This window comes from Hibiscus syriacus, unplaced genomic scaffold, assembly GCF_006381635.1.
Source record: "Hibiscus syriacus cultivar Baekdansim isolate YM2019G1 unplaced genomic scaffold, ASM638163v2 tig00116951_pilon, whole genome shotgun sequence".
NCBI lineage: Eukaryota > Viridiplantae > Streptophyta > Magnoliopsida > Malvales > Malvaceae > Hibiscus > Hibiscus syriacus.
Window position 1 is genome coordinate 5,852,134 of NW_024063482.1, and position 26,539 is coordinate 5,878,672.

The 26,539-nt window shown below is 36.6% G+C and overlaps 1 protein-coding gene across 1 annotated transcript in view; it reads left to right on the plus strand.

Moving 5' to 3' along the window:
- Positions 1–4,636: 4,636 nt before the first annotated feature.
- Positions 4,637–26,539, plus strand: part of LOC120188577 (BEACH domain-containing protein C2-like) — a 33,219-nt gene continuing 11,316 nt past the window's right edge. Inside the window, 9 exon segments of the mRNA XM_039191969.1 lie at positions 4,637–4,754; positions 5,307–6,886; positions 6,888–7,377; positions 8,158–8,945; positions 9,341–10,024; positions 10,314–10,448; positions 10,630–10,734; positions 11,244–11,357; positions 11,471–11,547. Coding sequence (XP_039047900.1) covers positions 5,366–6,886; positions 6,888–7,377; positions 8,158–8,945; positions 9,341–10,024; positions 10,314–10,448; positions 10,630–10,734; positions 11,244–11,357; positions 11,471–11,547 — 3,914 coding nt within the window. The 5' untranslated portion in view covers positions 4,637–4,754; positions 5,307–5,365.

A 26,539-nucleotide genomic window follows, 5' to 3' on the forward strand; every position in this document is an offset into this window, starting at 1 on the left:
CACGCATTTTGTTTGTTCCATCAAAGAAAGTATGCAAGCAAAACAAAATATATATATAAAGCAAGAAAGAATGGATAGTAATAAAAAAATCTAAACTTGAACTTTTATTTCTTTGATTTTTTTAAATTACAGTGGATGCTCCCCCCTCTTTTTTGAACTTCCCCACATTTTTGTCGGTGTAGCCGATCTCCTCTTATAATTTGTTACTAACCCCTTAAGATCCATTAAATCATGGGATTTAACAAGATTTCGTGGATTCATGGTGGATTAAAGGTGTTGAAAGTTTTGTGGGATCATGGTGAGTGTCATCTGAGTTGAGAGCATTTTCTGGCCGTTGGATTGGATCAGATCCAATTGTTCAGATCTGGCTACGCTATAGCTTAAGTATGTGAAACTCTAACCTATTGGGATTCTTGAGCAATTTGCCCACTGGGTCAGGTGGGCTTGTGGATGTGCTTCCCACCGAGTCTGCTTGTTGGGGCAGGCTAATATGCCCCGGTTTGACTCCCTTGTTGGACTGAACTCTGATTTGGACCTAAAAATAAAAATAAAAGAAATAAGTGAAATAAATAAATAAATAATATAACTTACTAAAAAATATTATACGTTTTCACAACTATATATTATATGTTTTCAAAATTATTTTAAAAATTATATACTAATGTTTTCAAAATTGTTTTTTAAAAATTATATATTATATGTTATTTTTGAAATAAGTTTCTAAAAACTATATGTTATAATTTTCCAAATCTACATTTGAAATTATTATATCTACTATGTTATATATAAAAAAAAAACTGGACGAAGATCAATGTCTGCACCATGTATTTGTCAGAGTGAAGAATTCAAAAAATAAGATTAAATGTATATATTGGCACTTGAACTTAGCTTCAAGGTTTAATTTAGTACTTAAACTATTTTTGATTCAATTACATACCTTAACTTAGCTTTTATGTATAAATTGGTACTTGAACTTGATTCTATAATTCAAATTTACTTTATGCTATAATTTAAACTAAGTTTATGATTGATAATTAATTTATTTTTTATTAAAATTGGATTGAAATTTTATCATCATTTAAAAAAATAACTTTGATTTTATATTAATTTTAAAAATATTAAAATTTATAAAATACTATTATAATTTATGAATATTAAAAAATATAATTAATATTATAAATATAAAAAATATATCAATAACAATATTATAAACAAAAATTTTATGAATTTAAATATGATATAAATGTGTACAAACGAAGTGACATCGGTGGTAAATGAATTGTTATTATTCTCTAAGGTATCGGGTTCAAGCACAAGGAATGCCAGAGGTATGAGCATTCAATGTCAAATGGTTGAAAGTTATTTTTTAACAGATACTACTTTGTACTTATCTCATATTAATAAAAATGATATAAATGTAGTTAGTTGGTGTCCTTATTATAAAGGAATACTAATGATAAGCTTATGATTATGGTTTAATTTTAAACGAAGTTGAATAATTTGAGGTTATATCTATTGACTTTGATTTAATTTTCGATGAAATAAACAACATATTCACATGAAGGAGATAGAAAATGAGTGAATTGAGAATTTTGAGATCTAATAATCGATGACGATGATGATTGATGTCGATCGACGATGATCGACAATGATGGTGGTGAGTGATGGTGACGACAAGAGACTTTGGTAAAATTTAATGGTCAAATTGATATTTCATATGAAGTTTAGAGGTCAAAATTATATTTCATCTAAATATCATGTTCAAATTAATATTTTATCTAAAGTTCAGGGGTCAAATTAAAAACCAACATTCTTTTGACTAACGTGTCATATTGTCAAACTAATAAAGGTTAATAGCTTAGTGCCCAAAATACAAAATCAATAACATAAGTGATTAAAAAATAAACTGATAATGTAACTGACAAAAATATATATTTTTTTATTTGATGAGCAAAAGTATCCAAATATGAAAAAGAAAGTAATTAATCCGATAGTTAACCTTTCAATTTTCTATTTTCTTTGTTAAAGTGCATAACTTGTTAAATTGTGATTAAATGATAATTTTAGTCATTAAATTTAAAATAAATTATAAATTGTTATTAAGTTTAAAGGATTATTATGGAATACTTCTTATAATATTATAATAATTATAAAATATTTGATAAATTTAATGACTTTTTATAGGGTGGTAATAAAATTTAATGATCATTTTATAATAAACGATAAATAAAAGGACATTCATGTAATTTTTAAAAATTCAATGACTAAAAGTGACTTTGAGTGAACTTTATCTTTTTATTTTACATCTGTCGGTGTTTTGTTTCAATTGGAGATAAAATAAAGCTTCCCCCCCCCCCACCTTAAATTACGTGGCGTGAGTTCCACAAAAGGTGATTTTGTACTCATGCAGGTTATATACATTTTAGTAATTGAACTTGATTTTAAGGTACAATTTAATAATTAAATGTTTTTATTGTCTAATTAAATACTTGAACTTTGTTTCAAGTGTTAATTTGGTACCTGAACTTAGTTTGTAAGTTTAAATTGATATTTAAATTTAATTTTATAGTTTAAATTTACTCAAACAAATTTTTTACCATAAATATTAATTTAAACTAAAAGGTAAAATCTATATACAATTTTAGCCAAAAACAACCTTTTTTATATTGATGATAATTCTAGTCCTATTTAGAGGTGAGGGGAAAAGGAATTATATGAGAAGAAAGAGAGTACTCTTAGTGAGTATAGGACCCATAATCTAAGAAATATAAGGAATAAAGATGAACAATTTAACCATCCGATCAAATATACTTGTTTTAATGAAAAATAATCTTAATTTTGCAGTTCAATTTATTAGATTATAACTTATAGTTTTTTCTATAATTTCCATTAAAATTAAAGATTTAGTTGACAATAAGTATATGATCTAAATTGATCGATCAAAAATCAGATACAAATGATTAATTCAAAAAAATCATAAATAAATAGGATGCTAATGATTAATTAAAAAGATCGTTCGTCTAATGAAATTTGACACATAATTATTAATTACTTTTTATTTTCTTATATTTTAATTTTTTTCTTATATATATTTTTTCTCCAATCAACTCCTTAAAAATTCATAGCCACAATTTTAAATTTTCATTTGTTAATGATTTTCCGATGATCGAAATATTGTATTTCAGATCTAGACGATCAAAAGTTTCATCGAAGTGGGGAGGTATATATATCTCGAAATCAAGTCGATCCAACAATGGATGATGTGATTCAATGAGAGAAAGATTCGAAGCTAGAGTATAAATAAGAGCGTAAACGAATATAGTATTCGATAAATTGTTTGAATGATTTTCGTTTGTTAAATTAAATAAATAAATATGAATAAAAAAATTATGTTCATTTAATAAATGAACGAACACGAGTAAAAATGAGTTCGATTCATTTATTTTCACGAACAAACTCATTTATTGACTAATTTATTTATGTTCATGAACAAACTCGTTTACCCGATTCTCATTTTCATTTGTTTACATTTTAATTATTAATGAACATAGAGACTAAATTAAACACATGATAAAAGTTGAAATTTAAACTGTGAGTTTTAAGGAGTTTGAGCACTACTGGTATAATTTGACCATTGCTCTTTAGTTTGCAAAATGAGAGGGTAAAACTAAAAATTGAACTATAAATGAACGATAAACGAATACGTTCATGAACATTAAACTAATATGTTAATGAATAATAAATAATCTAACACAAACATCTTCAAAAATAAATAAACGAACACGAACAACATATTAAAATTTTAAATGAGCACAAATCAAACATTAACACCTTAAAAAAAATAAACAAACGAAAATGAATATAACCTTATTCGTTCAAGTTCAATTTATTTACACCCTAGATATAAATTCATCTTGATCGTCAACTACGCCATTAACGCCACCCTCCTCGTTAACTCACTCTCACCCTCAATGATGATGATTCTAGCGTTGATTATTGTTTATTAAGGTATCAAAGCTTCTATTAAAGTAAAAAAATATTTCCAGGCGATGTCATGGGAACTATAAAACGATGCGTTGAGTCGGTGCAAACGTTAATAATCAAATAAAATAATTTGTTGATTTATTGGAATAACATCAAATCCAAACATATTTTCTAACGACAATAGAAGAACCATACTCTATTTATAATTCGAACATTAATTAAATAACTTTATAATATCTAAATCTAGATTAAATCGTTCTATAATGAAGTTTTGTTATATCTAAATTTGAATTAAACAAGTTTTATAATATACTTATATATTATTCGAATTTAGATTATACGGTCAAATGGTTGAAGTTAGAAAATAAAAACTAAGTAAATAAAAAAAATCATTTAAGATCACTTGTAGTTTACAGTTTTCTTCTTTTCTTCATTCAATTAAAATACAATTTTTAACCTCAAAAAATGCTCAAGCCAAAAAGGAAAAAAAGAAGAAGAAGAGAAAAATGGCAACAAGGCCTAAGCCTATTTATGGTCATTTGTTTACTAACTACTTGCTAAATCCACCTTCTCTTTCGCGCCAATTTCGCTCTCTGTTCACCCTCTCTCTCTCTATCTTCTTCAACCATTCTCTGTTCCTCGTCTCTGAAAAAAATTTGTTGTTTTGCAATTTTTTCCTTTTGTTTCATAATGGTATTCATTTTCTCGAATTATTTATTGGATATATTCAACGGGAAACTTCAAATTTGGACCGAACTGATCCTTCTGAGGTAAATCCATCAGTTTCTCCACGACAGGTCACATTATATATATATATATATATATTATTGTAGAATTGTTCAAATCGATGACCGTTAAACTGTGATCTCCGCAGTTATTGCAATTATTTATATTTCAATTAGGTTGGATCGATATTTTTCTTGTTTGTTCGTATCAGACGTTAATTCCAATGGTAATTGACCAATTCGCCAATGTGAGAATGAGATTATGTTTTTCTTCTACAATTTCGGGAGATATTTATATTTTTGAATATTTACGTGCTTCATGAGGTGGATCTGCTACTTGTTATATATAACTATTGATTAAAATTTGATTGACTTGCTTGTTTCTGTACGAATTCGAGTCAGTTGGATTCAGCGGGGAAACTGTGTTAAGTTTTAGTTGGTATGGAAATAGATTTATGTTCTATATTTATTATGTTCAGTATTAAAGAGTTCTGTTTGGTTTAGACGAGCTTCATAATTCTTCCTTCTGTACTAAAAGAGCTTTTAGAATTGACTGGAGTGGCAGTTCTCACTCTGATTTATCTATTTATTGTGCAGGTAAAATTGATTGTAAATAATTTAAATGAATATACGCTGGTACTTAAAGTAATAATACAATGAAAGAAGAGGATGAAAAGAAGTTTGGTGAAACTTTGGCACGGGCAGATAGGATAGGAAGATTTCATCAGGGGAAAGTTAATTATGCGACTGGCGAAGAAGCTGTCTTGAGAAATGATAATGCAGTTTCACAGGGGTTTCATTCTGCACCCATGATCGGGGATCATGACAAACGGGACCCTGTGTCTTTGGAAAATCAAGTGATAGCTGGTGGGGAGTCTCATGGTGAACAGGCAGATTTGAACCAATTTGCAGATGTAGACTATGACAGATGCTCATCTGACCGGTTCGATGAATACTCTCAACATCTAACAAGAATGTATGGCATGGAGCATGAATCTTTACCAATCCCGTTGCATGATCGTTCTAATTCAAGCCCTGGACCTGCAAGACAAACATATTTTTCCATTAAGCAGTCAAGTTCGGCAACTTGTCTTGATTACGTCTTTTATGCGGATTCTGGATGCTCACCCAATGATTCACCAAGAAAGCCGAAGCCAAAGGCTGCTATGCCAAATGTATCTCCTGAGCTTTTGCATTTAGTGGATTCTGCCATTATGGGCAAAACTGAAAGCTTGAACAAGCTGAAGAACATTGTAGCTGGGTCCGATACTTTTGGAAGTGAGGAAGATATGGATAGCATTCCTTTTTTGGTTGTTGATTCACTTATTGCCACAATGGGTGGAGTTGAAAGTTTTGAAGAGGATGATGACATCAATCCTCCTAGTGTGATGCTAAATTCTAGGGCTGCAATAGTGGCAGGCGAGCTAATTCCTTGGCTTCCTTGGCAAGGTGATAGTCACATTGTCATGTCTTCCAGGACACGGATGGTTAGAGGCTTGCTTGTTATATTGCGGGCTTGCACAAGAAACAGGGCTATGTGCTCTATGGCTGGTTTATTACAAGTGCTTTTGAGGTCAGCTGAGAATGTTTTTGCTCAGGATGTTGACCCAAAAATGCATATGAAATGGGATGAGAGTCCCTTATGCTATTGCATCCAACATTTAGCGGGGCATTCACTTAGTGTTATTGACTTGCATAGATGGTTCCAGGTCATTTCAAGAACACTAACTACCATTTGGGCACCTCGCTTAATGCTTGCATTGGAGAAGGCAGTGAGTGGGAGAGAATCTAGGGGGCCAGCATGCACCTTTGAGTTTGATGGTGAAAGCTCTGGTTTGCTTGGTCCTGGGGAAAGTCGTTGGCCATTTACTAATGGATTTGCCTTTGCAACTTGGATCTACATTGAATGCTTTGCAGATACATTAAACACAGCAACTGCTGCGGCTGCAATTGCTGCTGCAGCTGCAGCCAAGTCTGGAAAATCATCGGCTATGTCTTCTGCTGCTGCTGCTGCAAGTGCTCTTGCTGGTCAAGGCACAGCGCACATGCCTTGTTTATTTAGTTTCTTATCTGCCGATAATAAGGGAATAGAGGCATATTTTCATGCACAATTTTTAGTGGTTGAAAGTGGCAGCGTAAAAGGAAAGAAAGTTTCTTTACATTTTACTCATGCATTCAAAACCTCAATGTTGGTATTTTATTGGATTGGAACAGGCATGCAGGCAGGGACTTCTTGGGAAAGCAGAGAGTGAATTGAGATTATATATTGATGGATCTTTGTATGAAAGTTATCCTTTTGAATTTCCTCGCATTTCCAAGCCACTAGCTTTTAGTTGCATTGGGACAAGCCCCCCTCCTTCAATGGCTGGCTTACAGCGCCGTCGTCGTCAATGCCCTTTATTTGCTGAAATGGGCCCAATATATATCTTTAAGGAACCAATTGGACCAGAAAGAATGGCACGTATAGCTTCCAGGGGAGGGGATATGTTACCTTCTTTCGGTAATGGTGTAGGACTTCCTTGGTTAGCCACAAATGATCATGTTCAGAGAATGGCATGGGAAAGTTGCTTATTAGATGCAGAAATCGGAGATTGCCTTCACCTACTATATCACCCCTGTCTTCTTACTGGACGGTTCTGTGCAGATGCTTCTCCATCTGGTGCAGCAGGTGAGCCGATTCATATTTAATTTCATTACTTAAGCTTTTAGGACTTGAATGTCTATGCATGTAAAGTTCTCCCCTTAATTTCATTACTTAAGCTTTTAGCACTTGAATGTCTATGCATGTAAAGTTCTCCCTTTATGTACTTGTTTCTTGTCTTATGATCTTTTTTCTCTATCCATGTTCCCTAATCAGAATGGTTTACAAGATTGATGAAATACGAGAGGGAGAGAGAGTTGTTATCCTAATCTCATTTTCCTTTCCCTCCCTGTATTTGTGTTCTGTTTTCGTAGTACAGGTATGCAGAATGCTTCCGCTTTTATGGGTATGCTTGTTTTACATTTTTCACCACCATTAGTGCATGCATATATGTTGGAGGAAGTGTTGGTGATGTTATGTCATTTTACTTGATTGTGAATGTAATTTCTTCTTCTGCCATGGATGTACCTGTTTCATTTTTTATAATGTTCTATGTAGGTTTTTTTCCTGGTTTGTTATGTTTCCTAGTTTTGCCTCTCCACCTACCATTGATCAATTTTAGGTCAAATGCTTAAGACGGTATCAGAATCTAGGTTTTATTATGTTGTTCTTCCTGACCTTTGATGTAACATTTCCTCGACGAGTTTCTTTCTTCATGTTTCCGATATCAACCATAGTTTTAATTTTTGTTTCCCTCGTATTTTACTTTTGTTTTATATTTAAACTTAGAATTCATAGGCATCTTTCTTTCTATTGTATCCAAGAATTTTCCGTTCTTGCTTAAATTACTTATCTATGGTGACTCAGGTAATCTGCGCAGACATGCTGAGGTTATTGGACAAGTCCATGTTGCAACACGGACGAGACCTGTGGAGGCTCTTTGGGCTTTAGCTTATGGAGGTCCCATGTCCTTACTTCCTCTGGTAGTCAGCAATGTGCGTCAAGATAGCTTGGAACCAGAACAGGGTAGTCTTCCGTTGTCTTTGGCTACATCGGCCCTAGCTGCTCCAATATTTAGAATTATTTCTATTGCCCTCCGTCACCCAGGGAACAGTGAAGAGCTACGTCGTGCAAGGGGACTTGAGATACTTTCAAGAATCTTAAACTATCTTTTACAAACTTTGTCTTCTCTTGGAGACGGAAAGCATAATGGTGTCAGCAATGAAGAGCTTGTTGCAGCTGTTGTTTCTCTATGTCAATCTCAGAAGCATGATTATGCACTTAAAGTGCAGCTTTTCAGTACACTGCTTTTGGATCTTAAAATTTGGAGACTGTGCAGTTATGGGCTCCAAAAGAAACTCCTATCATCACTTGCAGATATGGTCTTCACAGAGTCATCAGTGATGCGAGATGCCAATGCTATGCAGATGCTTCTTGATGGCTGCAGAAGGTGCTATTGGATAATTCCTGAAAAGGACTCCCTGGATACTTTTTCCTTAAATGATGCTACACAAAGAATTGGGGAAGTCAATGCTTTGATTGATGAGCTCTTAGTTGTCATTGAACTTCTAATAGGAGCAGCACCACCTTCATTGGCTGAAGAAGATGTTCGTTGTTTACTTGGATTCATGGTTGATTGCCCACAACCTAATCAGGTGAGCTCATTTTGATTCTTATTTCCTTTCACTATTGCCTTCAAAGATGAGTAGTTCACTTTTTTTTTAAGATAAAAGTTGAACTGATGTGGTTTAAGAATGTCTATCACATTGAAGCATGCATATCTTTGTGATGGTTTGTTCTCTTTTTAATTAAATAAACTTTGGAAAGAACCTTATCTCTCAAAAAATAAACTTTCTGATGAGGATATGTTAAAAATTGTTTTTTCTTGTTATATGGACCTTATATGGAGCCTTGCTTTCTTTTGCTGGATCAGCATACGATTAGGTGCAACTGGATCATACTGCTATAGCATGCCTCATATTTCTGGCTGATATTGGAGTACATCCCTCTTATTGTTTTACTAGAAATGACCCACTTGTACTTCTTTCAGATTGCCAGGGTGCTACATTTAATCTACAGGTTAGTGGTACAACCAAATACGACCAGAGCTCAAACATTTGCAAGTTCTTTCCTGGGTTCTGGTGGGATAGAAACACTTCTTGTCCTCCTGCAAAGAGAAGCTAAAGCAGGCGATCACCTCATTTTTGAAACTTACACTAAGGCTGATGAAAGCTTGTCTGTTCAAAGATCTGAAACAGAAAGAAGTCAGTATGAAGCATCAACAAAGGAGAGGGATCAAATTTCACTGAAAGATTTTGAATCTCAACACCTTGACGGCGGTAGTAGCCTTGTAGCATATTCTCGTAGCTTGACAATGGAAAGGATGTCATCTGTTTCTGAAATTACATTTATGAAGAATTTGGGTGGAATAAGTATTTCAATTAGTGCTGACAATGCAAGGAATAATGTTTACAATTTTGACAAAAATGATGGAATTGTTGTTGGGGTCATTGGGCTTTTAGCTGCTTTAGTATCACATAGGCATCTGAAATTTGGTTCACGTGTGTCCTCAGAGATGACAAGCAGCCTTTTTGGTGGTGCTCTAAATGATTCAAGTGGCAGTATGTTTGATGATAAAGTTTCTCTTCTGTTTTTCGCTTTGCAGAAGGCTTTTCAGGCTGCTCCTAACAGGCTTATGACAAACAATTCTTACACTGCTTTATTGGGGGCCTCAGTAAGATGATAATCTTTTGCTTTAATACAATCTTGACTTTGGTGGTCAATGATATTCTGCTTATATTTGCTTACAGTTTTTCCATTGAAAAGCTTATTGTTCTACCGTTGTATCAATTTTCTAAAACTTTTTTTAATCCTTCAAGTATAATCAATGTGTATTTGTTCAGCTTGCTGATGTAAAAGTATCGTCTATGTTTTTTAGCTATTCTAGCTTCTTATGGTATCTTGTACTTGCATATAGCATTGAATGCTGAAATCGTTATCATTGTTAATAAATTTTTTCTCAGATCAATGCTTATTCGACGGAGGATAGGTTGAGCTTTTACGACGCTGGCCACCGTTTTGAACATTTACAACTTTTGGCAGTTTTGTTGCGTTCGCTGCCATATGCATCCAAAGCTTTCCAAAGCCGGGCAGTACAGGTATGCCTGTCTGAATTTATTGGTTGCAGATTTCAGTTTAGTGTTTAAGGTTGGTAATAGAAAATTAACTTTAATCTATTACATACTAATCAGAACAAAACATTATTTTTGGCTTAGTTTTCCTTAATACGACTCTTTCCGATTTTGTATTATAGTTTCTGAGCTATTTATTTCTGTTCAGGATCTTCTGTTTTTGGCTTGCAGTCATCCAGAAAATAGAAATAGTCTAACAAAAATGGAGGAGTGGCCTGAGTGGACACTACAGGTTCTTATCTATAACTATGAGGTAACTCTTTCCGACTTCAACTTTTCACTATGTCCGTGCTTCTTTCCCTTGTTGTCTTTGATGTTCCATTGCAGATAAATCTGTTAGATAGTTGTGTTTAGTGTTAAAGCATCCAAAACCATGTGGCTATAGGTGGAGGGGCCCTACTTTACTATAAGACCACAGGAAACCCAATACTTAATAGATGTGGATAACATCACGTAAGACTCCCTGGTCAACAGCACCTGGGGTCGTCAACCTCACTTGGGGTTAGGTAGGAAGAACAACATAATAAAACCCGAGCTTTAATACCATGTTAAAGCATCCAACCTAGAGCCAATTGAATATAAGGGACCCTACTTTAATATAAGACCACAAGAAACCTGATACTTAATTGATATGGGATACCATCACTTAGCATTTAGGCTTAACATTATCAAGGTTTCTAACTAGTATTGATCTTGATGGGTAAATGTGAATATACTATACTCCTTGTATCAAGTATTGCACCTTGTTACTTGATTTTGCAGATGGATGAAAGAAAACAGTCTAATTCAATAAGCTTTGGAGACATAGAGGACCTCATACACAATTTTCTGATTATTACTTTGGAGCATTCTATGCGCCATAAGGATGGATGGAAGGTTTTTCATAATCCATTTTTCCTCTTTACCGTACTTTCATCATACATTTCTCGTCCTTAATTTAAGCATTTCACTTCCATTTATATTTTCTGGTTATTGCTTCTAATTTACAGGATATTGAAGCTACAATTCATTGTGCAGAATGGCTCTCTATTGTGGGTGGATCAAGCACTCGAGATCAGAGAATTAGGTATTACCTCTACTGAGTCTTGTTCCATGTTTTATTGTTGTAATTGTCTCCAAAAATACACCTGTTGTCATTTGTGCTTGGCTGAAGTCTGAACATAAGTTCCTTTTCCCTGGAGTGCTATGCAAAAAGAGCATGTAGGTTATGCAATAGATAAGTTAGTATTTTAATATAACACTAACTCTTAGAAAGTTAGGTAGATAAGGATAACTACTAAGTAGTTTACTCTAATAGAAAACTTACTCCTAACTTTTCCTATAAAGAGATGTATTTTCACCATTCACAATATATAATAAAAAGAGTTCCTTTTCTTCTCCACTATTTTGTTTACTCTTTATCAACATGGTATCAGCTAGGTGACCGATCCTTCACCTAAATCTAGCCGATTTTTTTTACCCTAAATCTAGCCGTCGATCATGAATTCCACCACTTCTTCATCGAAGGTCACTTCGGAATTCCTCATTAATTCTGTAACCACCTAGACCCGGCTTATGCGTTTCGACTAAGTCTAGTGGATCACATTATGATTATTAAAGACATTTTCCGAAACCGTTATTCCATCAATATAAAATCACATTATAAATAACATGAAATTATAAACAAATTATACTATCAAAATCCAACTCGTAAATATAGTACCAATAAATAATAATTTAAATTAAAACATGTCTTCAAATTCAAAATCACAATAAACCGAGCAATATTAGCAAAAGAGTCATCATTATAAAATCCGATATTTTAAAATAAGGTCCATGTCACCAAAATAAAGTCAACTTGCAAGATAAAAACATTACAATCTGATTTACTTCAAGAGATATGTTGATCCTCCAAGTGCTCGAACCGAGGTATCTAACCAATAGTATCTGAAAGGGGGAAAACATTTTCAAAAGGTGAGCTAGGCTCAGTGTGTCCCAACATTTCTATAAAATCGCAATAGGTACAAATCATAGTCCAGTAATCTCACAAATTCGTAAAAGAGTTTAACTTTTTGGAAATCATAGTTTAAACCCTTTTCTGGTACACCATCAGTAGTTCTCAAAATTATTTTCCATATAGCTTACTTTATGCACATAGCAAAAAGAAAGCCGACTTAAGGATAGGCTCTGAAGCTTGTATCCTTAAGCCCAAGTCAATAAGTCCATATAGCTTACCCTAAGCACACAGCAAAGGAAAGCCGACCTAATGAAACATCTTGGGGCCCTCAAGAGTCACATTAGGCCCAGTTAGCTTGATCAGAGCTATTCCATCGTAATTCAATTCCAAATTCAATTGCACCGTGACATAAATTCCATAAATCCAAAACATGGTAATCATATACCATTTCAAACAAAATTAGATAGCAGCCATATTTCATAAATTGTCACATTAAATTGGTGCATCCATAAAACAATAACCAATGAATTCGGTGTACCACATATTAAAACCAATAAACAGTTCAATAATAAGTAGGGAACACACCTCGACAATAGATTCAAATAGCAAATCTACTGATTGCTGGTTTCACCACGCTCTGCTACAGTTTTCGAACGGGTGAATACTGGCACACGTGGTTTAACTGATCTAGAAGAGCTGGGTCGAGCTGTCGAACGATCCGGAGAGTCTCTTGTACCTTCAAACAATAATATTTATCAGTCCCAAATCCTATTTAATTGTTCAAAGCTAAACTTCTTAAGTATATAAGCATTTGTCGGGTTTGACTATCAATTTGAGGTATTTCGAGTCTGAATTTGGCCAAACGGATTGCGGAATCGGAATCAGGGCGTCGAAAAACATAAAGTATGACTTTTCAAAAATTCAAATTCTTGGTCAAAGTCAAAGTCAATCACTTTGACCGTCGATTTGGAGACCTTTGGGTTCGAATTTGACAAAACGGACCACGGAAACGGATTCGGCACGTCGAAAATTATCAGGATAGGTATACTCGAAAAAGATTAACGATCGTTTAATAGCCGCTCAAAGCCGGTCAAAGTTCTGGTCAAAGGAGGTCAACAAACTGTTGAACATTTTACACAAATAGCACCCTTTTTAAAATATTTACCAAAATAGCACCCATTTCGAATTAATTACCATAATAGCAGAAAACCGAATTATTTACCAGAATAGCACCGGTCAACGGTCAACTATCGGGTCGGTCAACGGGTCGGGTCGGGTAAACGGTCGGGTCGTGACCGGTCAAACTTGTCAAACCCTTAAGAAAACCGGTTGAACCGGTCACTCACTCGCCCTACGGCGGCGCGTGTGACGCGTGAGGTGTCCTCCGGGGCTCTAAAAATTACGGAAAATTTTCTAAAAATTATTTTGAGCGTTTTCGAGATACTTACAAAGCTCGGTTCAAATTTTTGAACGTCGGAGAGCTCGAATTCATCAAATCGGGAAGTTTGACCGGTTCACCTCCCCACGCGCCGCCGCCGCCAGAGAAAAAGGGGAACACCGGTGGACTCGGAACGGCACAAGGAACACGATGGTGCGGGAGGTGTCGTAAACGGAGCAACGATCAGCGGTGAATTTAAGATTTTCTCGGCGATAGAGCTAACAAAACCGTCGCTACTTTGACTGAAAATTCCCGACGTTTGGCCGCGTTTCGCTTCAATTAATTTGAAGGGTTTGTTCCTCGCTCGATGATGAACACAACGGTGGTTTCAAAACAACGATCGGAATTCGGACGGCGTCGGAATCGAGTTTGGAAGTTGTGTGCGTGAGGAAGGTTAAATTCACGCATATAACATGAAATCACGCATATAACAATTGCCTGCCGACACTCCAAGGTTAAATTCAGGGCTTGGTCCCTGAATTTTATTTAACTTTAAAACAAGCTCCAAGTTTTAAAATCTTTCAATTCAGTCCCAAAATTTTGCCAAATTTTCACAATTAAACCCTCCAATTTCAATTAAATATTATTTTGAAAATCGGGTTGTTACAATTCTCCCCCTCTACAAGAAATTTCGTCCTCGAAATTTACCTTATGAAAATAGATGAGGAAATTGAGCCTCCATTGACTCCAATGTCTCCCAAGTAGCTTCTGAGGGATCTCGATTACTCCACTGAACCTTGACCATTGGAATACGCCTATTCCGAAGAACTCGTTCATCTCTCTCTAAGATCTGAATGGGCTCATCCTCATATGACAAATCAGGTCTCAGGTCTACATCCTCAACCTGAATGATGTGATCTGGATCTGGATGATATCGCCTCAACATTGATACATGAAAGACATCATGAATACGACTGAGCTCAAAAGGCAACTCAAGCTGATATGCAACAGGTCCTACCCTCTTCAAGATACGAAATGGTCCAATAAATCTTGGACTCAATTTACCCTTACGCCCGAATCTCAATACTTTCTTCCAGGGTGAAACTTTTAAAAAGACCTGATCTCCAACCTCAAACTGTATATCCTTCCTCCTTTGATCTGCATAAGATTTCTGCCTATCAAATGCCTCTTTCAGACGGTCACGGATTAATCTGACTGTGTCCTTTGTCTCACGCACTAACTCAGGTCCCAACGTTTTCCTATCTCGCAACTCAGTCCAACAGATCGGAGTGCGACATTTACGCCCATAGAGTGCTTCATAAGGTGCCATACGAATGCTGGTCTGATAACTGTTATTGCAAGCAAATTCAGCCAACGGCAAAAAGTTCTCTCAACTACCATGAAAATCGATTACGCAACCCCGCAACATATCCTCCAGAATCTGAATTACTCTCTCAGATTGACCATCAGTTTGTGGATGAAAGGATGTACTATAATCCAATCTTGTTCCCAAAGTCGTATGTAACGCCTTCCAAAATCTCGAAGTAAATCTCGGATCTCGATCAGAAATAATAGACAATGGAACACCATGCAATCTGACAATCTCTGAAATATACAATCTTGCCAGCTTGTCCAAAGTATAATTTACTCGCACAGGAATGAAGTGAGCTGCCTTTGTAAATCTGTCAACAATCACCCAAACTGAATCTTTTTTCGAAGGAGTCATAGGCAAGCCAGTAACAAAATCCATAGTAATACGCTCCCATTTCCATTCAGGAATCTTGATAGGCTGTAACAAACCTGATGGATGTTGATGTTCTGCCTTAACTTGTTGACAAGTCAAACACCTAGCCACAAAATCAGATGTCTTTCTTCATCCCAATCCAATGATACCTCTCTCTCAAATTCCGGTACATCTTATCTCCTCCGGGGTGCATAGCATATGGACTACTATGAGCCTCAGTAAGGATAGTCTGCCTCAACTCAGCATCATTAGGCACACAATATCTACCTTTAGAGCATAAAACTTCATCCTGATCAATTGCGTAATCTGAGTTTGTCCCCCTGCTCTACTTGCTCAAAGATGGAAAGCAATGAGCTATCAAGGGGCTGCTTAGCCTTGATCTTATCAATCAAGGTCGGCTTAACTTGCAATTCTGCTAACAAAGTACCATCGTCATATAAATTCATCTTGGCCATTAAAGACCTCAACTCTGATACCGTCTTTCGACTCAAAGCATCCGTTACAATGTTAGCTTTACCAGGGTGGTAATCAATCACGCAATCATAATCCTTTAGAAGCTCTAACCAGCGACGCTGTCTCAAATTAAGTTCCTTCTGGGTCAGAAGATACTTTAAGCTCTTATGATCCGTGAAAATGTAACACACTTCTCTCCATAAAGATAGTGTCTCCAAATCTTCAAGGCAAAAATTACTGCTGCCAACTCTAAATCGTGAGTAGGATAGTTACTCTCATGCGGCCGCAGCTGACGGGATGCATAAGCCACCACCTTACTTTCCTGCATTAAAACACAACCAAGTCTTGAATGTGAAGCATCACTATACACTGTAAAATCCTTCCCGGACTCTGGTTGAATCAACACCGGTGCTTGAGTCAAAACCGCCTTTAATTTCTCAAAGCTCTCCTGTTGTGCATCGCCCCAGTCAAACGGCACATTCTTCCTTAACAACTTTGTCAAAGGAGAAGCAATGATCGAGAAGCCCTCAACAAAACGTCGATAATAACCAGCCAAGCCCAAGAAACTGCGGATCTCAGATACGTTCTTAGGTCGTTTCCAATTCATAATAGCCTCTATCTTGCTGGGATCGACCTGAACACCTCGTGCAGAAATAATATGCCCCAGAAACGACACTTCTTGAAGCCAAAACTCACACTTGCTTAGTTTGGCATATAGACAATGCTCTCTCAAAGTCCGCAGAACGATCATCAAATGCTCGTCATGCTCTGCCTCAGTACGAGAATAGATCAGAATATCGTCAATGAAGACCATCACAAATTGATCCAAATATGGTCGGAACACCCGATTCATCAAATCCATGAAAGCTGCAGGAGCGTTCGTCAAACCAAAAGGCATCACTAAAAATTCATAATGACCATATCTAGTGCGAATGGTCGTTTTTGCAACATCAGATCCTTTAACTTTCAATTGATAATACCTCGAACGAAGATCAATCTTAGAGAATACAGTAGCTCCTCGCAATTGATCAAATAAGTCATCAATCCTGGGTAGTGAGTATTTATTCTTTACCTCATCTTGTTCAATTTCCGATAGTCAATACATAATCTTAGCGACCCATCATTCTTTTTCACGAACAGAACTGGAGCTCCCCATGGTGAAGTATTATGTCGGATAAATCCTCGATAGAATAATTCTTGCAATTGGACTTTCAACACCTTAAGTTCCTTTGGAGCCATACGATAAGGTGCCATAGAAATAGGTGAAGATCCCGGATAAGTCTCTCAATCTCGAACTCTACCTCTCTATCAGGAGGTAACCCAGGCAACTCCTCCGGAAAAACATCAGGAAACTCGCTAACTGTACGAATCTCATCGATCGTGGACAATGCACCTTTGGTGTTCAAAATACAAGCAATGAAGGTCTCATAATCCCTTCCGGATCATACGATCAATTTCCATCGCTGAAACTATATTGGAGAGATAACCACGCCGTTCACCAATTAACACAACAGTCCGACCATCTGAAGTCTTCAGAGTAGCCCGCTGGTATTCGCAATCCAGCTTTACCTTGTGTTTATTCAACCAATCCATTCCAAGAATTAGATCGAACTCCTCTAAAGGAAGTTCCATAAGATCAGCGAGAAAAATTTCTCCCTGAACCTCGGGAGGACAACGCTGGAATACTTTATTCACTAATACCGCTTGTCCTACTGGACTTGTAACTGTAACTGTATTTTCAGTGTTCTCGATCGGAATCTGAAGGTTTCGAGATACTGAGCTCGATACATAGGAGTGAGTGGAGCCATTGTCCAATAATGCAAAGTATGGGGTAGAATAAATAGTAAATGTACCTGCAATAACCTCAGGCTCATCTCTGTCATCACGACGTCTAGTTGCATAAACTAAAGCTGGCTGTCTAGCCTCAGAAGCTGTTGGCCCTCTATTTTGCTGAGGTCGGGCTCTACTGTCTGTCCTGGACGCTGATCCTTGAGTCTTTCCTTGACTACGATCTCTAATTGGGGTCTGTACTGTAGTCTGCGAACGCACAGGAGTTTGGGTAGTGGTCTGCTCAAACGAAACTAACTGAGGACAATCCCTCCGATAATGACCACTAGATCCACACTGATAGCAAAGACCCATCTTCTTACGACACTCTCCTGAGTGCTGTTTACCACAATACTCACAAAGGGGCCCATTATAATACGACGAGGAACCGCCTCGACTGACAACTAAAGGTGAGGATGCTGCAGGCCTGAAACGTGTATTGCTTCTCTGAGGGACTGAAGTACGAGTCCTCTTCCCGGACTGTGCTGATGACTCCATCGGGCCTGAAAATTTCTTAGATCGATCTTGATCAACACGCTCTCTACCAGAAGCTAAAACCTCCACCTCTTCCGCATCTTTGGCTCTGCCCACCAGCACATCAAATATCTCATCCTGATGGGTTACAACTTGCCTACGCAGCTCGTATCTGAGTTCAAGGGCAAATTTACGACATCGATCTCTCTCCGTAGGTACCATACTGAATCCATACTTCAGCAACTTCAGGAACTCGATCTCATATTCAGAAACAGTCATGTCTCCCTGAACCAGGTCTTGAAACTGTTGTCGTCTCTGAGCTAAGTAGCGCTCTCCCAGAAAACGGCTCCGAAAGCGATCCTTAAAGAAATTCCAGGTCAAACAATCGGTAGGAACACTACTGGTCACTGACTCCCACCAAGTGTAGGCATTGCCATCTAACATCGCCACAGCACCCTGATATCTCTTAGTTGAGTCCAAACCCAACTGATCCATGCGTCTCTCTGTATCCTGGAGCCAATCCTCAGCTTCAGTAGGAGCTCCACCTAGCTGTCCCCTAAAAGTTCTAACTCCGTTGACAATCAAAGTCTGCGAAATAGGAACCTCAGATACAACACCAGTAGCTCTGACTGCTCCCTGTATTAACTGCAGAAATTGTCTACCAAAATTCTCATCCAAAGCAACTCCGGTAGACTCTGACTCGATATCGGTCGCTCCTATTATCGGTGTAGTCATGCCAATACCAGCGGCAGGAGGCAGATCCGTTGGGGTCGTAGGAGCATGATCACCTATCGGAGGTGGGGGATCTACCCGTATCTCATCGATCGGATCTGCGAATCTAGCCACTCGACCTCGTCCACGGCTAGTTCGACGACCACGTCTAGCACTCATTTTGATAGATCTCAAGTTTACTACAGAAGATAAAACTTAGGGTTAGATAAGCACTTGGAGTCTCAAACATAGTTAAAATCTTAATAAATTTGTGACATGGCCTTAGTAACTCGTTTTGTAAAATATTTCAAAACCGTATTTTCAATGTGGACTCATACACAGTCCGAGGGTTAAAAACCAAAAGCTCTGATACCAATAAATGTAATCCCCTAGACCCGGCCTATGCGTTTCGACTAAGTCTAGTGGATCACATTATGATTATTAAAGACATTTTCCAAAACCGTTATTCCATCAATATAAAATCACATTATAAATAACATGAAATTATAAACAAATTATACTATCAAAATCCAACTCGTAAATATAGTACTAATAAATAATAATTTAATTTAAAACATGTCTTCAAAATCACAATAAACCGAGCAGTATTAGCAAAAGAGTCATCATTATAAAATCCGATATTTTAAAATAAGGGCCATGTCACCAAAATAAAGTCAACTTGCAAGATAAAAACATTACAATCTGATTTACTTCAAGAGATATGTTGATCCTCCAAGTGCTCGAACCGAGGTATCTAACCAACAGTATCTGAAAGGGGGAAAACATTTTCAAAAGGTGAGCTAGGCTCAGTGTGTCCCAACATTTCTATAAAATCACAATAGGTAAAATATCCAGTGTATCTCACAAATTCGTAAAAGAGTTTAACTTTTTGGAAATCATAGTTTAAACCCTTTTCTGGTACACCATCAGTAGTTCTCAAAATTATTTTCCATATAGCTTACTTGCACATAGCAAAAAGAAAGCCGACTTAAGGATAGGCTCTGAAGTTTGTATCCTTAAGCCCAAGTCAATAAGTCCATATAGCTTACCCTAAGCACACAGCAAAGGAAAGCCGACCTAATGAAACATCTGGGGCCCAAGAGTCACATTAGGCCCAGTTAGCTTGATCAGAGCTATTCCATCGTAATTCAATTCCAAAATTCAATTGCACGTGACATAAATTCCATAAATCCAAAAACATGATCATATACCATTTCAAAACAAAAATTAGATAGCAGCCATATTCCATAATTGTCACATTAAATTGGTGCATCCATAAAACAATAACCAATGAATTCGTGTACCACATATTAAAACCAAATAAACAGTTCAATAAATAAGTAGGGAACACACCTCGAAATAGATTCAAATAGCAAATCTGATTGCTGGTTTCACCACGCTGCTACAGTTTTCGAACGGGTGAATACTGGCACACGTAGTTTAACTGATCTAGAAGAGCTGGGTCGAGCTGTCGAACGATCCGGAGAGTCTCTTGTACCTTCAAACAATAATATTTATCAGTCCCAAATCCTATTTAATTGTTCAAAGCTAAACTTCTTAAGTATATAAGCATTTGTCGGGTTTGACTATCAATTTGAGGTATTTCGAGTCTGAATTTGGCCAAACGGATTGCAATCGGAATCAGGGCGTCGAAAAACATAAAGTATGACTTTTCAAAAATTCAAATTCTTGGTCAAAGTCAAAGTCAACCACTTTGACCGTCGATTTGGAGACTTTTGGGTTCGAATTTGACAAAACGGACCACGGAAACGGATTCGGCACGTCGAAAACTATCAGGATAGGTATACTCGGAAAAGATTAACGATCGTTTAATAGCCGCTCAAAGCCGGTCACAGTTATGGTCAAAGGAGGTCAACAAACTGTTGAACATTTTACACAAATAACACCCTTTTTAAAATATTTACCAAAATAGCACCCATTTCGAATTAATTATCAGAATAGCAGCAAAATCGAATTATTTACCAGAATAGCACCGGTCAACGGTCAACGATCAGGTCGGGTCAACGGGTCAGGTCAACGGGTCGGGTCGGGTAAAGGGGTCGGGTCGTGACTGGTCAAACCGGTCAAACCCTTAAGAAAACCGGTTGAACCGGTCACTCACTCGCCCTACGGCGGCGCGCGTGTGGCGCGTGAGGTGTCCTCCGGGGCTCTAAAAATTACGGAAAATTTCTAAAAATTATTTTGAGCGTTTTCGAGATACTTACAAAGCTCGGTTCAAATTTTTGAACGTCGGAGAGCTCGAATTCATCAAATCGGGAAGTTTGACCGGTTCACCTCCCCACGCGCCGCCGCCGCCGGAGAAAAAGGGGAACACCGGTGGACTCGGAACGGCACAAGGAACACGATGGTGCGGGAGGTGTCGTAAACGGAGCAACGATCAGCGGTGAATTTAAGATTTTCTCGGCGATAGAGCTAATAAAACCGTCGCTACTTTGACTGAAAATTCCCGACGTTTGGCCGCGTTTCGCTTCAATTAATTTGAAGAGTTTGTTCCTCGCTCGATGATGAACACAACAGTGGTTTCAAAACAACGATCGGAATTCGGACGGCGTCGGAATCGAGTTTGGAAGTTGTGTGCGTGAGGAAGGATTTGTGAAATTGATTTTTGTTTTTCAAAACAGAAATCACGCATATAACAATTGCCTGCCGACACTCCAAGGTTAAATTCAGGGCTTGGTCCCTGAATTTTCTTTAACTTTAAAACAAGCTTCAAGTTTTAAAATCTTTCAATTCAGTCCCAAATTTTCGCCAAATTTTTACAATTAAACCCTCCAATTTCAATTAAATATTATTTTGAAAATCGGGTTATTACAAATTCACCCCATTCTGATGTTTCTTCAGCCTCTATCACCTGTCACCGATTGAATGATGACAATTATATCCCTCACTCTCAAACTACTACTCGACCAAAGAAGGGGAGACCTTGGTGTGACTCTTGTAAGAAGGTTGGCCATCTGCGGGATTCCTGTTGGAAATTACATGGCAAACCTACTGATGGAAAGTCTTCAAAACAGCATCAACAATGTGATACACAAGAAAACTATGTTGTGAATACTGATTTACAAGGAAGTTCGTTTACTAAAAAACAAATGGAAGAGTTGCAACAGTTTTTTTGTCAGTTAAACACTCATTCCCAATCAGTACCTGCAGGTAGAATTCCTTCTGCTACTTTGGCTAATACATCCACCACTCCTACTTGGGTTGTGGATTCTGGTGCAAGTGATCATATGACAGGTGATCTTTGGCTCTTTCACACTTTTCATGTCGACTCGTCTATCTCTCATATTCGAACAGCTGATGGTTCTTTATCCGGTGTTGCCGGTCATGGGTCTATTCGAATAAATCAAGACATTTTGTTATCTCATGTTCTTTATGTTCCCAATCTCACTTGCAATCTTATCTCCATTAGCAAGTTGTCTGCCGATTTATGCTGTATCACGAAATTTAACTCTGATTTTTGTGAATTTTAGGATTCTAGCTCGGGGAAAGTGATTGGCAGTGCTAGGCTTTGTGGGGGTCTTTACCTACTTCCAGCAACTTTATTTTCCCACCCATCTACTTCCTACCATGTTATACAACAATTTCCTTTAGTTGAACCTTCAACCGATGTTATGTTATTGCATTTTCGTTTAGGACATCCCAGTTTCTTTTATCTTGCAAAATTGTTTCCACATTTGTTTGTCAATAAGAGTCCAAAATCTTTTTCTTGTGATATTTGTCCACTTGCTAAACAAACTAGGAGTATTTATCTACTTTCTCCATATAAACCGTCCAAACCTTTTACCATGATCCATAGTGATATTTGGGGACCATCTCGGGTCGTATCTTTACATGGGTTTCGGTGGTTTATTTCATTTATTGATGATCACACTCGTACTATCTTGACCTTTCTCGTGAAAACCAAATTTGAAGCTTGTGAAATATTTAAACGGTTCCATAAGATGGTTGAAACCCAATTTCAGTGTTCAATCCAAATGTTTCATTCTGACAATGGTAGTGAGTATTTTGCCAATGTTTTGAGTTCTTTCTTTCAGGAAACCGGGATTATTCATCTTAGTTCGTGTGTCAATTCTCCTCAACAAAATGGGATTGCTGAGCGAAAAAACAGGCATCTTCTTGAGGTTGCTCGGTCTCTACTTTTTTCCACAAATGTTCCTAACTATTTTTGGGGGATGCCCTTTTAACTGCCACTTATTTGATTAACCGTCTCCCTAGTAAACCGTTACAATTTTAAGTGTCCGAGATATGTTTTTCTTTAGTTTTTCCCAATTTTAAACCGATGACTTCATTGTTACCCCTTAGAGTTTTTGGTTGTACTGTGTTCGTTCATAACAATGTTCCTTTCAGGTCCAAAATAGATCATCGAGCATTTCGGTGTGTGTTTTTGGGTTATTCATCAACTCAAAAGGGCTTTCGGTGTTATTATTCTCGTACAAAGAAATTCTTTATTACTATGGACGTTACTTTCTTTGAAAAAACACATTTTTCCTTAAAACTGCTATTCAGGGGGAGTCATACAATGAATATCAGTTTATTGACTCACAACAATTGTCACTTGATTTGCAGCCAGCTCTTTTTGATCAACCAGCACCGTCAAACCAGTTAAACCAGTCGAATAAGCCTACAAAATCGCTACAGCCAGACCAAACAACACTACCGAACCCAAAAAACGTATCCTTGTCAAACCAGTCCACCGAAACACATTTACCTCGGCATGATCAACATATCACTTCGCCTCAAATACCTCAATCCGAGTTGCAGATTTACAAGAGACAACAAAAACCAATTTCTAAATCAATCCCTGAACTTAATCTCGAGTCTCCCACACAGCATGGACACTGTCATGAATCGGAACCGAACGAGAATCCTTTGAAGAACGAAGAAGGTAATCAGAGTTCTTCCACTGAATTAAATGCTTTAATTGATGATTGCTCAAAGGAAATGAGTAAGAAAATGCAGAAATTATCCAATTGAGAGATTTGTTGCATATGGAAAGCTAACGCCTTGTTTTAAGAACTTTACAGCAAGTGTAGATACCATTACTGTTCTATAAACGGTGGAAGAAGCATTGAAAGATCCCAAGTGGAAAAAGGCAGTAGAAGAGGAATTAAAAGCACTGGAAAACAACAATACTTGGATTATAGTTGATCTTCCGAAAGATAAAAAACCACTCGGCTGCAAATGGGTATTCACGGTAAAATACAAAGTTGATGGTAGCATTGAAAGATATAAGGCGAGATTAGTGGCGAAAGGATTCACTCAATCTTTTGGAGTTGATTATCATGAAACGTTTGCTCCGGTAGCAAAACTAAACACTGTGAGAGTGTTACTGTCATTAGCAGTTAATGAGAATTGGGTGCTTCATCAGTTAGACATCAAAAACGCATTTCTAAACGGAAACTTTGAGGAGGAAGTATATATGTGAATTCCACCGGGTGTGAAGAGTAATACAGGAAAAGCATGTATATTTCTAAAGTCTTTGTATGGACTTAAGCAATCTCCAAGAGCCTGGTTTGACAGATTTACAAAGGTGATTATTCAGGATGGTTACAAACAATGTCAATCAGATCACACTTTATTTGTCAAAACATCTTCAAACAACAAAAAGGCAATTTTGATTGTCTATGTGGATGATATCATTCTAACAGGTGATGATTGTATGGAGATAGAAAAATTGAAAAAGCTACTGGCGAAGGAGTTCGAAACCAAAGACTTGGGAACTTTACGGTATTTTTTAGGCATGGAGGTTGCAAGGTCAAAAGAAGAAATAGAAATCAACCAAAGGAAATATATCCTTGATCTACTATCAGAAACTGGAATGAAGGGATGTAAGCCGGCTGAAACACCCATGGAAGCAAATTTGAAGCTAAGGAGAGAAGAATTGGGAAGTCCTGTGAACAAATAACAGTATCAAAGGCTAGTAGGTAAACTAATTTATTTATCACTTACTAGACTTGATATTGCGTTCCCTGTCAGTATAGTGAGTCAATATATGAATGATCCAAGAGAAGAACATTTAGAGGCTGTGAATAGAATTCTAAGATACTTGAAAATGACACCAGGACATAGATTAATTTTTAGAAAGAGTGATGATAGAACAGTAAGAATTTTTTCGGATTCAAGCTGGGCAGGTGAATTAACGGATAAAAGATCTACAACTGGTTATTGTTCATTTGTTTGGGGAAATCTGGTTACTTGGAGAAGTAAAAAACAGGCGGTGGTGTCTCGAAGTAGTGCAGAAGCAGAATTTAGAGCAATGACACTTGGAATTTGCGAAGGAATTTGGCTTCAAAGAATGCTAACTGAGCTGGGGTTATGTGCCAATAAATGGTTTGAACTTCAAAGTGATAGTAAATCTGCAATAAGTATTGCAAAGAATCCAGTTCATCATGTCCGAACAAAGCATGTGGAGATTGATAGACATTTCATCTCTGAAAAGGTGAATGGTGGAACGATGAAGCTCAATTATGTTTCAACAAAGAATCAGTTAGCAGATATTCTCACCAAAGCACTTCCAAGAATTACCTTTGATGAGATTATATCCAAGTTGGGCCTTTTCAACATTTACTCCCCAACTTGAGGGGGAGTGTAGGTTATGCAATAGATAAGTTAGTATTTTAATATAACATTAACTCTTAGAAAGTTAGATAGATAAGGATAACTACTAAGTAGTTTACTTCTAATAGAAAACTTACTCCTAACTTTTCCTATAAAAAGATGTATTTTCACCATTCACAATATATAATAAAAAGAGTTCATTTTCTTCTCCACTATGTTGTTTACTCTTTATCTACAGAGCACATATGTGGGAACATCACAAGATGCACTTGTTAATGGAAAATTATAGTTTTACACAAATAGGCCTCACTTGACTTGTAGAATCACTGAGTCATTGAATTCTGTAATTTTGCCTATGTTTGGGTAACAAAATCATTGTTTGATTTTAATATGAAGTGCCAGAATATGGAAATAGGCTCCATTTGGTTTCCGAATACATTTTCTTTTTTTTATTTTCTATTTTCATTTTTAAAAAATCGTTTTCATTTTCTATTTTTATAAAAACTGAAAAAATGTTTGGTTAATAGAAATAAAAAATTATTTTCAACAATGAAAATACAAAAACGTGTTTGGTTACCCATTTTTATAACAGAAACATGATAAGTAAAAAAAGAATCCTACATCTATATGGATTTGAACTAGGATCAGAGATTTTAATATTTAAAAATGAATGGAAAAAGAATATTTTTTACGTGGATTTGAACCTTTGTTTTCAACCTTTTCAATTTTACAGAACATTTTTAGTGAAAATATTGAAAACAACTTTTTATTGTTTTCTAATTTTCACATGTTTTCATTTTCTAAACAACATTTTCAAATTTTTTAACCAAACATGTTTTCTTCGGTGTTTTCCATTTTATAAGAAAACGAAAACAAAAATGGCCCCTGTTTCCTCAAACCAAACGGAGCCTAATTGTCTTCCTTTTCTAATTCTTGCTTAAAAATCTGATACATCA